At 38.8% G+C, this 16,339-nt stretch overlaps 1 protein-coding gene across 2 annotated transcripts in view; it reads right to left on the reverse strand.

Moving 5' to 3' along the window:
- Positions 1-16,015, reverse strand: part of LOC122823939 (rho GTPase-activating protein 21-like) — a 107,046-nt gene extending 91,031 nt beyond the window's left edge. Inside the window, exons 1-2 of one of the 2 annotated variants that reach the window (XM_044104011.1) lie at positions 15,588-16,015; positions 13,560-13,801 (exon numbers count right to left, since the gene is read on the reverse strand). In XM_044104011.1, coding sequence (XP_043959946.1) covers positions 13,560-13,637 — 78 coding nt within the window. In that variant the 5' untranslated portion in view covers positions 13,638-13,801; positions 15,588-16,015. The remainder of the gene's footprint in view (positions 1-13,559; positions 13,802-15,587) is intronic. The other variant, XM_044104010.1, reaches the window with a different exon arrangement.
- Between the last annotated feature and the right edge of the window lie 324 nt (positions 16,016-16,339).

A 16,339-nucleotide genomic window follows, 5' to 3' on the forward strand; every position in this document is an offset into this window, starting at 1 on the left:
CCCTGTCACTGTTACACATGGGATGAGTCTAGCCCTTTGAAATGAAGCTTACTGAAAATTTCAAAATAAAAGCCCTTGAAAATTTTTACATCAGGTCATTGCTTTTTTGAGCGTTATATGACTGATTTAATCCAATGACTGTTACACATGGGATGACTTTGACCCTTTCAAATGAAGCTTAACAAAAATTTCAAAATAAAAGCCTTGGGAATTTTTACATCATGTAATTGCTCTTTTTGGCTTTATGTGACTGGTTTATCCAAAGCACTCTTACACATTGGATTAGTGTGGGCATTTAATATGAAGCTTACTGCAAATTTCAAAATAAAAGCCTCAAAATGCCCCTCTGGACAGTGCACCGCCGGAGGCGGTGCAGTGATATCATTCTGCATTATCTGTTTATCCGAGGTTAGGGAACTGCTTGGCGCAGCAAGGCAGTTGATTAGCATTAGCTTTTTAGCTTAAATAAGCTATTTTCTATTTTTCAGACTTATTAGCCATGTTTAGTATACTTAATGGAGTAAGTAAATGACAGTAAACATTCTAATGATACCCCACATGCTACTGAAAGTATTTATGCTTACATTAGCATATTTGCTCATTTTAGCTAATACACTTACTTTATCATACTGAATGTTGCATGTCCAGCTTACTTAACATTCTTGTGATTCTCCACATGCTATTGATTACATTGCAGCTTTCTTTAGCATTGATGCTAATTCTTAGCATCCTGGAACGCTGAGTCCAAACCGACGGGCACACTTTGGCAGGCCCCAGTTAAATTTCTTCAGGAATTTTCTAGTTATTTATTATTCTTCCGTCACGAATGCGGCTCGTGACGCTGAGCCCACCCACAAAAGTGGTATCAAAGCGCGGCTCGATCCCGGAGGTGTGCTATTACTTCTGGTGGGATTTGGAGTTACCATGGCGGCGTAAAAGCAAAAAAAAAATCACTAACGAGCTCACCAGGTGAAATCTGGTCAAATCAAGGACGAAGCAACCTCTAAATCTTAAAAATACCCTATTTTTGAGGATTTTCTGTCGACATAACTTCAATTAGAAACGCCATTAAAACTTCATTTTGTAGATACGTCCGAGATCTCTTTTAAATTGAAGACAGCACGTCAATATGTATTATGTTTTGAACACAACATCTTACTAAGCGACCCAAAGTTTTGATTTTGGAAAAATCAGAGTGTGAAGGCCGCTCCGCTAGAGTGAGAGTCAGAGCGACATTTTGACCCCAAATCATTTTTTAACTCGCCCTCACGCTCACAAATATTGCATGATTGGTATGAAACTTGGTCATGACATTGATACGCATGCCTGCTCCGGTCAAATGTTTTCAAAAATTATCTAGCGCTTACAGTTTTCTCTCCAGGTGCTTCAGAGCAAAGTCATGCGCCAGGGTAGCAGAAAGATCTCACTGATTCACTTCCATGTATTTCTGAAAAATTTCAGACCTTGGCACACACTTTTTTTATCTCATCGCTGTTAATACTGTGAGTGAGGTAGAGATATGAATGGCGGGACTATGTGAGACGACAAATAGCCCTCTCATATGCTTCAAACGGTTTTCGAATATGTATTACGGTTCCCGAACGGGAAACAGTTTTTTGCAATGCTTTTTTTAGTCAAACTGGCTGGCTCAAACAGAGAATTGTCTCCCCCTGGATGTCTCACTCACAGCTGGCAGAGAGGATTATTCACCATGGCAATGGAACCCAGAGCAGGGAGAGCTGCTTAGACTACAAATACGCATCACTGTAGTTCTAACTAGTAGTTCAGTTAAAACAGAGGAGGACTGAGCTGGCCTTTACAACAACTTGCTGCTATGGGCTGTATATAACTCATTTAACCCTGTCACTGTTACACATGGGATGAGTCTAGCCCTTTGAAATGAAGCTTACTGAAAATTTCAAAATAAAAGCCCTTGAAAATTTTTACATCAGGTCATTGCTTTTTTGAGCGTTATATGACTGATTTAATCCAATGACTGTTACACATGGGATGACTTTGACCCTTTCAAATGAAGCTTAACAAAAATTTCAAAATAAAAGCCTTGGGAATTTTTACATCATGTAATTGCTCTTTTTGGCTTTATGTGACTGATTTAATCCAATGACTGTTACACATGGGATGACTTTGACCCTTTCAAATGAAGCTTAACAAAAATTTCAAAATAAAAGCTTTGGCAATTTTTACATCATGTAATTGCTCTTTTTGGCTTTATGTGACTGGTTTATCCAAAGCACTCTTACACATTGGATTAGTGTGGGCATTTAATATGAAGCTTTCTGCAAATTTCAAAATAAAAGCCTTCATATTGCCCTCAGGTTAATGCATCGCCGTAAGGCGATGCAATAATATTAGAATGCTTTATATTTTTCTCTCAGGTTAGGGAACTGCCTTGTGCAGCAAAGCAGTTCATTAGCATTAGCCTTTTACCTTAAATAAGCTATTACCTATTTTCCATTACCTTGAATATTTTTGAATCAAGTAATTGCTTTCATGAGCATATTACTGTTTTAATCCAATAACTCTTAAACATTGGATGAGTGTGGCCCTTTGATATGAAGATTAAAAAGAATTTCAAAATAAAAGCCTTGACAATTTTTACATTATGTAATTGCTCTTTTAGGCTTTATGTGACTGGTTTCTCCAAACCACTCTTACACATTGGATTAGAGTGGGCATTTATTATTAAGCTTACTGAAAATTTCAAAATAAAAGCCTCAATATGCCCCTGTGAATAATGCACCGCCGCAGGCGGTGCAATGATATCATTCTGCATTATCTTTTTCTCCCAGGTTAGGGAACTGCCTTGCAGCAAGGCAGTTCATTTATAGCATTTTGTCTTAAATAAGCTATTAGCTATTTTTCTTACTTATTAGCCATGTTTAGTATACTGAATGGTGTAAGTCAGGTATAGAAAACATGCTAGCGATGCCCCACATGCTACTGACAGCATTCATGCTAACATTAGCATTTTGGCTAATTTTAGCTGATTCATTTAGTTTATCATGCTGAATGGTGCAAGTCCATGTTAGTCAATATTCTTGTGATTCTCCACATAGTTCTTTGGAATTTTGAACTTAGCTTAGCATTGATGCAAATTCTTAGCATCAGAACGCTGGGTCCAAACCGGCGGGCACACTTTGGCAGGCCCCAGTTAAATTTCTTCAGGAATTTTCTAGTTCTTAACTTATTCTTCCGTCACCGTGAATGCGGCTCGCATGCGAGCCCACCCACAAAAGTGGTATCAAAGTGCGGCTCGATCCCGTGAGGTGTGCTATTACTTTTGGTGGGATTTGGAGTTACCATGGCGGCGTAAAAAGCGACCCCAAAATCACTAACGAGCTCACCAGGTGCAAGTCTCGTCGTCAAGGGAGGCAACCAGTAAATCCTGAAAATACCCTATTTTGAGGATTTTCTGTGTCATAACCTTATGTAGAAACGCCATTCAAACTTCATTTTGTAGATACGTCCGTGATCTCTTTTAAAGTGAAGACAACGTCAATATGTATTATGGTTTGTCCACAACTTCTTTCTAAGCGACCCAAAGTTTTTGATTTTGGAAAAATCAGAGTGTGAAGGCTGCTCCTCTAGAGTGAGAGTCAGAGCGACATTTTGACCCCAAATCATTTTTTTAAGCCCTCACGCTCACAAATATTGCATGATTGGTATCAAACTTGGTCATGACATTGATACGCGTGCCTGCTCCGGTCAAATGTTTTCAAAATTATCTAGCGCTTACAGTTTTCTCTCAGGTGCTTCAGAGCAAAGTCATGCGCCAGGGTAGCAGACAGATCTCACTGATTCACTTCCATGTATTTCTGAAAAATTACAGACCTTGGCACACACTTTTTTATCTCATCGCTGTTAATACTGTGAGTGAGGTAGAGATATGAAAGGCGGACTACTATGTGAGGCGACAAATAGCCCTCTCATATGCTTCAAAGCGGTTTTCGAATATGTATTACGGTTCCCGAACGGAAACAGTTTTTTGCAATGCTTTTTTTAGTCAAACTGGCTGGCTCAAACAGAGAATTGTCTCCCCCTGGATGTCTCACTCACAGCTGGCAGAGAGGATTATTTACCATGGCAACGGAACCCAGAGCAGGGAGAGCTGCTGAGGACTACAACACGCATCACTGTAGTTCGAACTACTAGTTCAGTTAAAACAGAGGAGGACTGAGCTGGCCTTTAGAAAACTTGCTGCTATGGGCTGTATATAACTAATTTAACCCTGTCACTGTTACACATGGGATGAGTCTAGCCCTTTGAAATGAAGCTTACTGAAAATTTCAAAATAAAAGCCCTTGAAAATTTTTACATCAGGTCATTGCTTTTTTGAGCGTTATATGACTGATTTAATCCAATGACTGTTACACATGGGATGACTTTGACCCTTTCAAATGAAGCTTAACAAAAATTTCAAAATAAAAGCCTTGGGAATTTTTACATCATGTAATTGCTCGTTTTGGCTTTATGTGACTGGTTTATCCAAAGCACTCTTACACATTGGATTAGTGTGGGCATTTAATATGAAGCTTACTGCAAATTTCAAAATAAAAGCCTCAAAATGCCCCTTCTGGACAGTGCACAGAGGAGTGCAGTGATATCATTCTGCATTATCTGTTTATCCCAGGTTAGGGAACTGCCTTGCGCAGCAAGGCAGTTCATTAGCATTAGCCTTTTAGCTTAAATAAGCTATTTTCTATTTTTCAGACTTATTAGCCATGTTTAGTATACTTAATGGAGTAAGTAAATGACAGTAAACATTCTAATGATACTCCACATGCTACTGAAAGTATTTATGCTTATATTAGCATATTTGCTCATTTTAGCTAATACACTTACTTTATCATACTGAATGTTGCATGTCCAGCTTACTTAACATTCTTGTGATTCTCCACATGCTATTGATTACATTGCAGCTTTCTTTAGCATTGATGCTAATTCTTAGCATCAGAACGCTGGGTCCAAACCGACGGGCACACTTTGGCAGGCCCCAGTTAAATTTCTTCAGGAATTTTCTAGTTATAGTAACTTATTCTTCCGTTACCGTTAATGCGGCTCGTACCGCGAGCCCACCCATAAAAGTGGTATCAAAACGTGCGGCTCGAACCCGGCATTGGAGCTATTACTTTTGGTGGGATTTGGAGTTACCATGGCGACGTAAAAAGCAAAAAACGACCCCAAAATCACTAACGAGCTCACCAGGTGCAAGTCTCGTCAAGGGGGGACGAGGCAACCAGTAAATCCTGAAAATACCCTATTTTTGAGGATTTTCTGTGTCGTCATAACTTTATGTAGAAACGCCATTCAAACTTCATTTTGTAGATACGTCCGTGATCTCTTTTAAAGTGAAGACAGCACGTCAATATGTATTATGGTTTGTCCACAACTTCTTTCTAAGCGACCCAAAGTTTTTGATTTTTGGAAAAATCAGAGTGTGAAGGCTGCTCCTCTAGAGTGAGAGTCAGAGCGACATTTTGACCCCAAATCATTTTTTAACTCGCCTCACGCCACAAATATTGCATGATTGGTATCAAACTTGGTCATGACATTGATACGCGTGCCTGCTCCGGTCAAATGTTTTCAAAAATTATCTAGCTTACAGTTTTCTCTCCAGGTGCTTCAGAGCAAAGTCATGCGCCAGGGTAGCAGACAGATCTCACTGATTCACTTCCATGTATTTCTGAAATTTCAGACCTTGGCACACACTTTTTTATCTCATCGCTGTTAATACTGTGAGTGAGGTAGAGATATGAATGGCGGGACTATGTGAGACGACAAATAGCCCTCTCATATGCTTCAAACGGTTTTCGAATATGTATTACGGTTCTAACGGAAACAGTTTTTGCAATGCTTTTTTGAGTCAAAGTGGCTGGCTCAAACAGAGAATTGTCTCCCCCTGGATGTCTCACTCACAGCTGGCAGAGAGGATTATTTACCATGGCAACGGAACCCAGAGCAGGGAGAGCTGCTGAGGACTACAAATACGCATCACTGTAGTTCGAACTAGTAGTTCAGTTAAAACAGAGGAGGACTGAGCTGGCCTTTAGAAAAACTTGCTGCTATGGGCTGTATATAACTAATTTAACCCTGTCACTGTTACACATGGGATGAGTTTGGCCCTTTGAAATGAAGCTTACTGAAAATTTCAAAATAAAAGCCCTTGAAAATTTTTACATCAGGTCATTGCTTTTTGAGCGTTATATGACTGATTTAATCCAATGACTGTTACACATGGGATGACTTTGACCCTTTCAAATGAAGCTTAACAAAATTTCAAAATAAAAGCCTTGGGAATTTTTACATCATGTAATTGCTCTTTTGGCTTTATGTGACTGGTTTATCCAAAGCACTCTTACACATTGGATTAGTGTGGGCATTTAATATGAAGCTTACTGCAAATTTCAAAATAAAAGCCTCAAAATGCCCCTCTGATAGTGCACCGAGGCGGTGCAGTGATATCATTCTGCATTATCTGTTTATCCCAGGTTAGGAACTGCCTTGCAGCAAGCAAGGCAGTTCATTAGCATTAGCCTTTTAGCTTAAATAAGCTATTTTCTATTTTTCAGACTTATTAGCCATGTTTAGTATACTTAATGGAGTAAGTAAATGACAGTAAACATTCTAATGATACCCCACATGCTACTGAAAGTATTTATGCTTATATTAGCATATTTGCTCATTTTAGCTAATACACTTACTTTATCATACTGAATGTTGCATGTCCAGCTTACTTAACATTCTTGTGATTCTCCACATGCTATTGATTACATTGCAGCTTTCTTTAGCATTGATGCTAATTCTTAGCATCAGAACGCTGGGTCCAAACCGACGGGCACACTTTGGCAGGCCCCAGTTAAATTTCTTCAGGAATTTTCTAGTTTTCTTTTAATATTGCACTAAATGAAATGATTAGACATAAAAAACAAATTAAAGTACTGTTTTAACTAAAACAACCCCTAAAATGTAGCAAAAGATCAATGCTTTGAGGGATATTAGAATATTTACCGCAGTGTCTTCCTTTGCATGCTAAAATTCCAGATACCGCATTAAAAAGGCCAGTAAAAGTATATTCTACTCTGAGTCCTATGAGGAAATCTGGGTATATGACTCCATTTAATGTAGGTGTGTCAGAAACATTTTTTGTTGGATTGGAGACACTAACCTGCTAACTTTCATAAGAAACAACTGGCTAGACTGCATATCAGAACTAACATCAATGGAAATAGTAGAGTTTTCAGAAAACAACATACAGTTAAATTAAGTTATACTAGAGGTCTGAGCCTTTTTACCTTGGTGATTTACAGAAATATTAATATAAAATTAGGCTGCAAGTAACAATACGGCCAGATAGAGATTTTAATAGGAGTGGCAAAAGCAATCGATATCTTAGCTATCGATTAATCTATTATTCTGACCATTATTCAGATAAAAGAAATGCACATTCTGCAGATTTTTCAATTCATTTTTATTTTTTTACAATGTTAGAAATAAAACAAGTTGCATTTGCAACAGAAAAGAAAAAAATATTATCTATTGTTTTTGTTTTATCAATAACAGGACAGCAAAAGGTGTTCAATTGGAAATTGATTTTTTTTTTTTTTTTTTACAAAATTGAACCAAGTGAAGCCAAAACTAAGCTACTTGATCTATGGGTAGAAATTATTTAAAGGTTTGGGGGTTTTTTAAGCTTAGGTCCAAAGTGAATATATTGGGGTATATTTTTGGCTTTATTACTACTGTTACATGAGCAGTGGCCATTCTTTAAGTTTGTATGCTCCAGTTAACAATTAATTAATTACTAAATTAGTTGAGGATTATTTAAATAATCAATTCATCTTGATTCATCCTACTACTCATTTCAACTCTAGTTAGTAATTACAGCTCTTACAGAGAAACGGACTAAAATGGGTAAATTTCAGAGCTTCACAACAAACAATTAATCGATTACTAAATTAATTGATGATTATTTCAATATTAATTCATCATGATTAATCCAATTATTCGCTTCAATCCAGTTTTATACTAGAGGTCTGAGTTGAATTTACAGAAATATTAATATAACAATTAGACAAGTAACACGCCAGATTACAAAGATTAGTTAATTGATTAAAAAAGTTTCAAATCTACGATTCATGCTTATCGATTAATCGATTAATTCTGACCATTATTCAGACCTAAAAGAAAATGCACATTCTGCAGATTTTCAATTCATTTTTATTTTTTACAATGTTAGAAATAAAACAGACGAGGAATAGAAAAGAAAACATATCTATTGTTTTGTTTTATCAATACATAGGACAGCCAAAAAGGTGTTCAGATTGGGAATCGAACCCGTGACCACCGCCACAAGGACCAGGGCCTCAATATATAGGTCGCGTCCCACCCCTGCACCACCACAACACCCAGTAATTATAGTTTTTAAAAGAGAAACTGACTAAAATTGGTACATATCAGACCTTTACAACAAACTATTCATCAATTAGTAAATTAGTAGATTATTTTAATAATCCATTTATTAATATTTGTCATGTTTTATCACGATTAATCTGATTAATCTTTTCAGTCTAAATCTGCAAACAAAGCCAAATGGAACAGCATTTCCAAAGCAATGAAACAGCAATCCTTGGGTATGAAATTTATCTACAAAGTGGCAAACTGAGCCACAATCAATAAAACACCAAACTGACTAAACCTGCTTGTTTGAGGATGGGGAATAATCCGATCTACGGCAGCTGGATCTGCTCTGTGACTTCTCCTCCATTCATTAATGAAAATCCTACTCAGTCTGACCACAATTGCTCCTTTCCACAGAAGATACTTTCAGGAAATGTGATTTCCTGCCAAGCGAGAAACCCAGACTCCCACCACTGAGGGCCAAGATACATTCCCGATAACACCGTGTTACGTAACTCTGCCTGAAAACCCCAGACTGATATTTCACATGAGGCTGCACTTGTTGTAAAGGGGATAATTTGTGCTAAATGACCTTTCAGGTGTCTATCCTCTTACTATCTGCCTGCTACTACACAGAGAATTGCATAATCTGTGGCTTATGAAGCCTGCAGGGAGTGGAGTGAGTTAGGAGGGAGGGGGGCTGTGAATACTGCCCAAGAGAATCGTACAATGCAAACAAACTCAATGATGAGCAGCACCAAACCTTAAAGTCATAGCTGGACCCAGATGATTGGCATGTTTTGACAGATCATCATATTTAGATCTGAATTCCTGCCTGCCTCTTTCTCTTGAACACAGACAGAAGGACGGAGGCATCCGGGCAGCAGAAGCTGTGACATTGAGTCAAATGGTAACAAAGTGATACGACTCGACAGTAAGGGGTGGGTGTGTGTGTGTGTGTGTGTGTGTGTGTGTGTGCACCAGAACCAGAACCAAACATGGAGAAGCAGCATTTGGCTTCTATGCACCACAAATCTGGAACAAACTTCCAGAAAACTGTAAAACAATTGAGACACTGAGTTCTTTCAAACCTAAACTAAAAATCCACAAGTTTAGAGTTGCTTTTGATTATTGATAAATGGAACATTGACCAACATATTTGATGAGTATTGGTGATCATCACTGGTTTCAACTGGTTTCTCAGTTGGTGACTGTATATTTTATTTTGAGTTTTTATGATGTGAAATAGAAGGATGGAAGGATGTATGGATGGATGGATGGATGATGTAAAGCATTTTGAACTGCCTTGTTTCTGAAATGTGCTATACAAGTGACCATTGAATCCTGAATGAAACATGGACCCAGATGATTCAGTTCGACCTTTACAGCGATGGTAGCTCTGGTCTAAATCTGGAGACTCTTACAAGGCGCTCCATTTTAATCCTACACAACAGCCACTCTGTGTTTGAGTGCTATGACTACACCCAAGTCACGTCCTGTTCACCGTCTGGTTTGGTTAACATAAGAGAGCCCTGACGTCCTGACCAAATGCAAATTTGTTTCTCAGATTCATGCAAATGAAAATCCTTCTCTCTCTGCTCTGACTGATGAGCTGCCACGGCTCTGAACGATAATAAATGAGCTTATAATCCTTCTCTTGCCAGAAAAACTCCTGCAGTGACTGAAAGGAACGGTGAAAGTATTAAAAATAAAAACACACAGACCAAAAACGTCTCAGTTTGACACGTAGAAGTGGAAAAAGCTCTAATGGAAAAAAGAAAACACAGGACAAGCTAACCACAGTCCCAGTCTGTCTCCTAAAGTGATGACCAACGTTCACATTTCCGCTTTGTGTTGCACCATTCAGGGGGAAAAGAGAGAGCAATGCCAGAGTGCCGACTCCATTTTTCCCTTAACATTCATCTTTCTAAGGGCTAAATATAGGAGCACTGAAGACACACGGGAATAGAGGACGGGTGAAAGGCAAGCTTGTGGATCAGGAGGAAGAGGAAAGAAGAGCAGGGGGACGACACGGCCGAGAACATGGCTCTGAGGGCCGCCATTGGCCTCATCCCCACCGACAGGAATGACTGAGGGATGCAGTCGAAACGATTCAGTGATTTATTACACATGGATTTACCAGATACCATTCTGCTGAAGATGTCAATGGATGGATGGATGGATGAGCAGATGGATGGATGGATGTATGATGGATGGATGGATGGTTTGATAAACAGATGGATGGATGGATGGATGAATAGATGAATGGATGAGCAGATACGTGGATGGATGGATGGATGTTATTGAGCTGAATCAAACACCTCATTTATTCCAGTATAAAATGGTAAAAATGCAGACAGAGTGAAAATGTAAATGAGATCATAACAAATGAGCTGCTCTTATTATAAAATATTTATCAGTCGGGTTCTTTACCCCTGAGACAGAACCAGCTGAGAGCCTCAGCTGGTTGGACCGACCCGGTTGGTTTAACCATGACAGCAGGTCGAACGAGGAGAGGATAGTGAGCGACACACGGGGTGTTTTCCTCTTAATGACCAGAGCAGCTGGGCCTAAATTACCCCCATGCTGCTGCCATGCTTCGGCTCTGACAGGCGGGATGTGTCTGAGTCTGCTACAGGGGCCGTTGTGGAGGAGAGACACCCTGATTATCAAGTCAAGACGATGCAGATGAGGGCCCTCAGCTCTCATCATAGCCTGGAGGGACGATGGTTAAAGATGTAAATCTTGGGTTTGTCTTCCTCATTCTGGGCACTCAGCCATAAAATATTTACTAAGTTGTTTTTTATCTTCTGTATGTTCCAGAAACCATAAAACATGATGACAACAGGAAAAAATAACTCTTTGGCATTGCTTTACTATACTTTTAACACTGTAGCATACATAATTAGATTTTTGTAAACATTTTGAAAAATTCTGCTGTATGACTCACATCGGCATGCTTAAAGCTTGAAGTGAAGCTATGTTCTGATTGATTTGTCTAATTTGAGCACCTTGAGAAAATGTAGTTCATTCCTCATAAACTTAGCAACCAGGAACAAGAATCAAACATGGAGTACCAACATTTGGCTTTATACATTACGTTTACTTCTAGAGAAACTCCTGTTAGTTTATGAATTATGGCATTCTTAGCAGCACAGAACAAGAATAAAACATGGAGAACTAACATTTCGCTTTATATTTTCTACTTAGCTACCCAGATCAACTGAAACAAAGTGTAGTTTTTCTTTTTGCTGTGCTCGTTTGTCTTTCTTTTGGTATTGTTGTTTTGTTTAGGTTTCCTTCCAATTCATGTAAAGCACTTTAAACTGCCTTGTTGCTGAAAATAGAATAGAATAGAACAGATGTACTTTACTCATCCCAGCAGGGAAATTACTTCGCAGTTGCAGCATAGAGACAAGACACAGTAACAACTAGTAGTAGATAAAATAAAATAAGATATAAAATATAAAATGCTATAATTGTAAAATTGTAAAGTGCTGTAAAATATAAAATGCAACTTAAGAGCAGTCCGTGCAGAGATTCAAAAAAATGCAGATATGTATATGCAAATATATGTACAGCAAGTGTGCCACAGTCCAACATAAATAAAATTACATTACAATTACTCATAATTCATAATGTAACACAATAATTTAGAGAAGTATGTGTTTAGTTTATATCAATTTTGAAATGAATGTAGTTAGTTTAGTATTTGCTCTTTTAGTCTGTGTTGAAAGAGCAACTCTTTGAGAAAACGAACTGTTCACTTCAAACTGCATCATTAAAATACAGAACAAAATATTTTGATAATTTTTTGTCCATATAGCTCAGCTCTATTTGAGAGGTAGTCCTTTAGTTATCAGGTGTTTATACTTCAAGATTAATTATAATAGGGTAGAGAAAAGATTATTACATGATCCCATATTTTCAAAGCAACACAATTACCGGTTTTAAATAAAACCAATAAGATTCTACTCTGAATCTTAGTTTTAAATTCATTGTCTAAATGCTTCGAAATCATAGGAATACTTTATAGACAAAAGTAAGAAATTGTGCTTAATTTTTTCAATATAGTCTGTCAAAAATCATCTTTGATCAGCAGGTAGAGAGTCGTTTGTGGACAAGGGAAATTGAGTTTTGAAATTGACTGATGTGCTTCGGATGTTTCTGCCTAACAGCTGGGAGTTTGAGAGGATGTGGTGGTTTAAGTTTTCCGCAGAGAGGCAGAGTAGAGTGTTGCTGTGGGAAGTATTTATTAGATTGCGGAGATGGATGCAAGGGGAAAGCTTTCATGCAAGCTAATAGCTACAAAACCACGCCTTGGTTAATGAGATTTCTCCAAAACGGCGCCACTAATACACTTTTTCAACAACGTTCTGGTCACTTCCATCAGACAATGACACATCACAACCAACCTCACAAAAATCACTGAGTTACGAGATTTTGTTTCATTTATTTGCAGTTTGTAACTCTTTCTCTATCAGGATGCTGATAGATTTATGTCATCCATCCTCAGCTAGTTCTGACACAGTAAGAGGATTACAGGCACACACTGTTGCCATTTTCTGATGATGGATTAATCCAAAACATGCCGCCGCTGCAGAGCTGGCTTGTAGTGATGATTATAATGGTGTAACCGCTGGAGGAAGGAAAAAAATCGGATGAGTTTGACAATGTGCCACTTTTTCAGAGTTTGGCACGCAGACCAACAAAGAGCCCAGTAACATCAGCAGCCCTGCAAGTATAAAACTCTCATTGTGCACTTAACCAGTTGTCAGAGGAAAGAGAGGGACAAAATGAACCCAATCACCCCCAAACACTGGCAGATGTGCTGCAACGCTTAGCTCACTCTCCCGGCGCTCGCTCTGACACTTCTCAGGCATGTCACGGGTTTTCTGCAAGAAAATACCTGCGAAAAGCAGCCCTCCTTATCGAGTCGACTTCCTAACACAGTTCAGGTTACAAATCAGAACAACCGACTCCTCAAGCAAGTGCTTTTCTGTTACAGAGCTGCCATTGTGTCTGAAATAGTCCACTTTGTGTCAAAGATTATTTACAATGTGGTGCATTCAAAAAACAACAACAAACAGCGGAGGAGTCCAGCAGTGTCACACGGGAGCGTTTAAACCCCAGCTACCTACCTGACAGGCGGGAGCTACGGCTGAGTGTTTCCGCTCTTCAGTGTCCTTTGGGGAATCACTCCAACGCGCTGCCATCATTTATTCCAAACCACAGAGTGGGGAGAGGACCTTCAGAGCCCACATTGACGTGAGGAGGATGAAGCCCCAAGAAAACAACAGAAAATAGAAAAAGAAGGGGGGAAAAATAAAAAGATCCTAATCCACACCGTCCACTTTCTTCATGTCGATCGGTGGCCACAAATCTGCAGATAAACAGGCAGGAATTAGTCAAAGTTTACCTCAAACTGGATGTCAGTTTGTGCTAATTGCAGATTGTTTCGTAAAGCATTTCTAAAATATTCAGAAGAAAATGTAGCTGAAACACCTAAGCGCAATGTTTATATACCAATATCTAGCATTTTTAAAGCGGCCAATCATTACTTGGAGCTGATTGACTGAACCTTCAGATATATAGAGACCATAGATGTTACCTTCTAGCTTAGTGCATTTAAAAGCTGCTTTCTGTAACTTTTTTTTTTATTGTTTATTACATGTCACCATGTTGTGACAGTTTAGTATGAGACATAAAATCTGTAAAAAGATTGATGTCCTCCAACTCCTATCTGGACTGCTATTGCCATCTGAAGAAATGCACCGAGCCTGGTCAAAAACAACCAATCAGAGCCAGGAGGCGGGTCTGAGCGCTGTCAATCAACTATGTGTATGCACAGCTTAGTGTGCTAAGGGTGAAAAAATAACTTATCAATGGGCATACTAGCTAGACTGAGCAGGCAGAAGCTGAAATGGGGGAACAGTGTGTACACAAGCATGATTGACAGTGCTAATACCCTCCTCTTGGTTCTGACTGGTTGTTTCTAGATAGCACTGGGAGACAGCAGAGGAGCTCAATCTCTTCAGAGATTACCCGTCTCATATTATGCTGTTACTGAAAATAAAAATAAATCTTTTTTATGAAGCTACATGCTCCAGCTTTAAGAAATATTTTATATATTTTGATCAGCCGATTCGTACATGAGAAACCAATCATATCCACCTCTACAAGAGTCTAAAAGTAAACTGCTGTTGTTTTGTCATGAGAGAGGGTTGACTAATGAACCCATCCACCAGGTCACATCTGCATGTGTACTTCTAACCCAAAAGTTGCCAACTTTGTTGCTATATTTAGCGACTTTTCAGGAAAAGCAAAAAGATCTGTATCGACACAATACTAGAAATTTAGTATTTATCTGTAGATGTTACTTTCAAATAAATAAAATGATGTAAGCACACTTAAATACCACACTGCATTTCAAAATCTTTTAGTTTTCTACTTCTGTAAGGTTAAAAATCAACATAAAAACACTGATATGTTGTAAGCTAATTACAAATTATGCTAATGACAATTGGTATGTTAGTTTCGAAATTATAAATAATCTTGTGTTCACATGTTGGTATGGGGGGGCCCCAATTAAAATCTGCTTAGGGCCCCAAAAAGTCTTGGGCCAGCCCTGGTTGCATCCCCAAAATATTATGTTTTTATTAGCATTTAATACAATTGAATAGTCTACATAGATTATTGAATTTGTGGGATTTTCTTTTATTGATTTAACTACTTTTAAAAACAACTTCTGTTTAATTTTTCTGTTAAAGTGATGATAGAGGGGCGCGATAGCAGGTGCACAGGATGTTTTTATTTATTTAATTTGTGAATAATTTCAAAATAAAAATGCCTATCAGGTAAAATGTTTTTGAAAACATGCGGAACATGGATGCAAATGTCGATGTAAAGGAAAAGACGTGATTCTCTATGGGAGGGAAGTGAACAAACAAGGACAGCACGACAACAGCCATTATAATTCAAACCACAACCACGGGATACAAAACCTAGCTTCCTGAAATAGCAACCAAGCAGCTGTTAGAATCCTTATTATTAATATTTTTATTTTAACCGATGCTTCAATCAATCTACATCTCAATGGATCATCTATGAACAGCTACATAAAATACAAGGACAGACAGGTTGTTGTTATAACTGGGAACAAAACCTACCTGTTACAAATCATGAATAACAGAGTGAAAAAAACGCGATATCCATTGTTGTGATGAGAGTAAAGCTGTTCCCAGATCCCTCCGTCAATCCACGGATGGGTTAAAAGGGCTGTCAGGAGATTACAAAGCGGGATATTCAGTCTCTTTTCAGCGGCACACTGACTGACCGCTGCTGCCGCTCGCTACCTGTTAGGAAAAACAGGCTGGAAAAAACACGGTAAACGCCCCTCACTGAGCATTTCTCCGCGAAAGGGACGGGGAGAAAATTTAACCAGTGGTCCTCATTCATGTCCGTCCATTTGCGAGATCCAATTCGAGGCAAAAAAATCACCTCCTTCCGAAGAAAAATTGAGACAAAAAGTACTCCTTCGTCCTCCCGTTTGGCGGCGCGACAATCTGAACTACCAACTGACGAATCTCCCGACTCGGCTGCAGCTCCGCCCCCTTCTACTTGCCTCCTGGCAGTACAATGTCCAATCAGAGGGCGGGTTTAAATTTGGAATTGAGACGCGGACCAATGGGATATGTCCTTACATAACGGTTTAAGTAAAGGGTGGAAGCTGGTTTATTCTGGTCACCAGCTGAAAAGCATTGCTTTACATGGACCTTACCAGAGGGGCCGCTTTTCATTGGCTGATGCCCATTCTACGTGGTCACGTGGTTGGCGGTCTCACAAACACACGCTTCCCGTTAACTAAGTACAGCATAATAGCAGTACTGATACAACTTCTGCACAGTCTTACGTTAGCTAA

The sequence above is a fragment of the Gambusia affinis genome, linkage group LG21 (genome assembly GCF_019740435.1).
Source record: "Gambusia affinis linkage group LG21, SWU_Gaff_1.0, whole genome shotgun sequence".
Lineage (NCBI taxonomy): Eukaryota > Metazoa > Chordata > Actinopteri > Cyprinodontiformes > Poeciliidae > Gambusia > Gambusia affinis.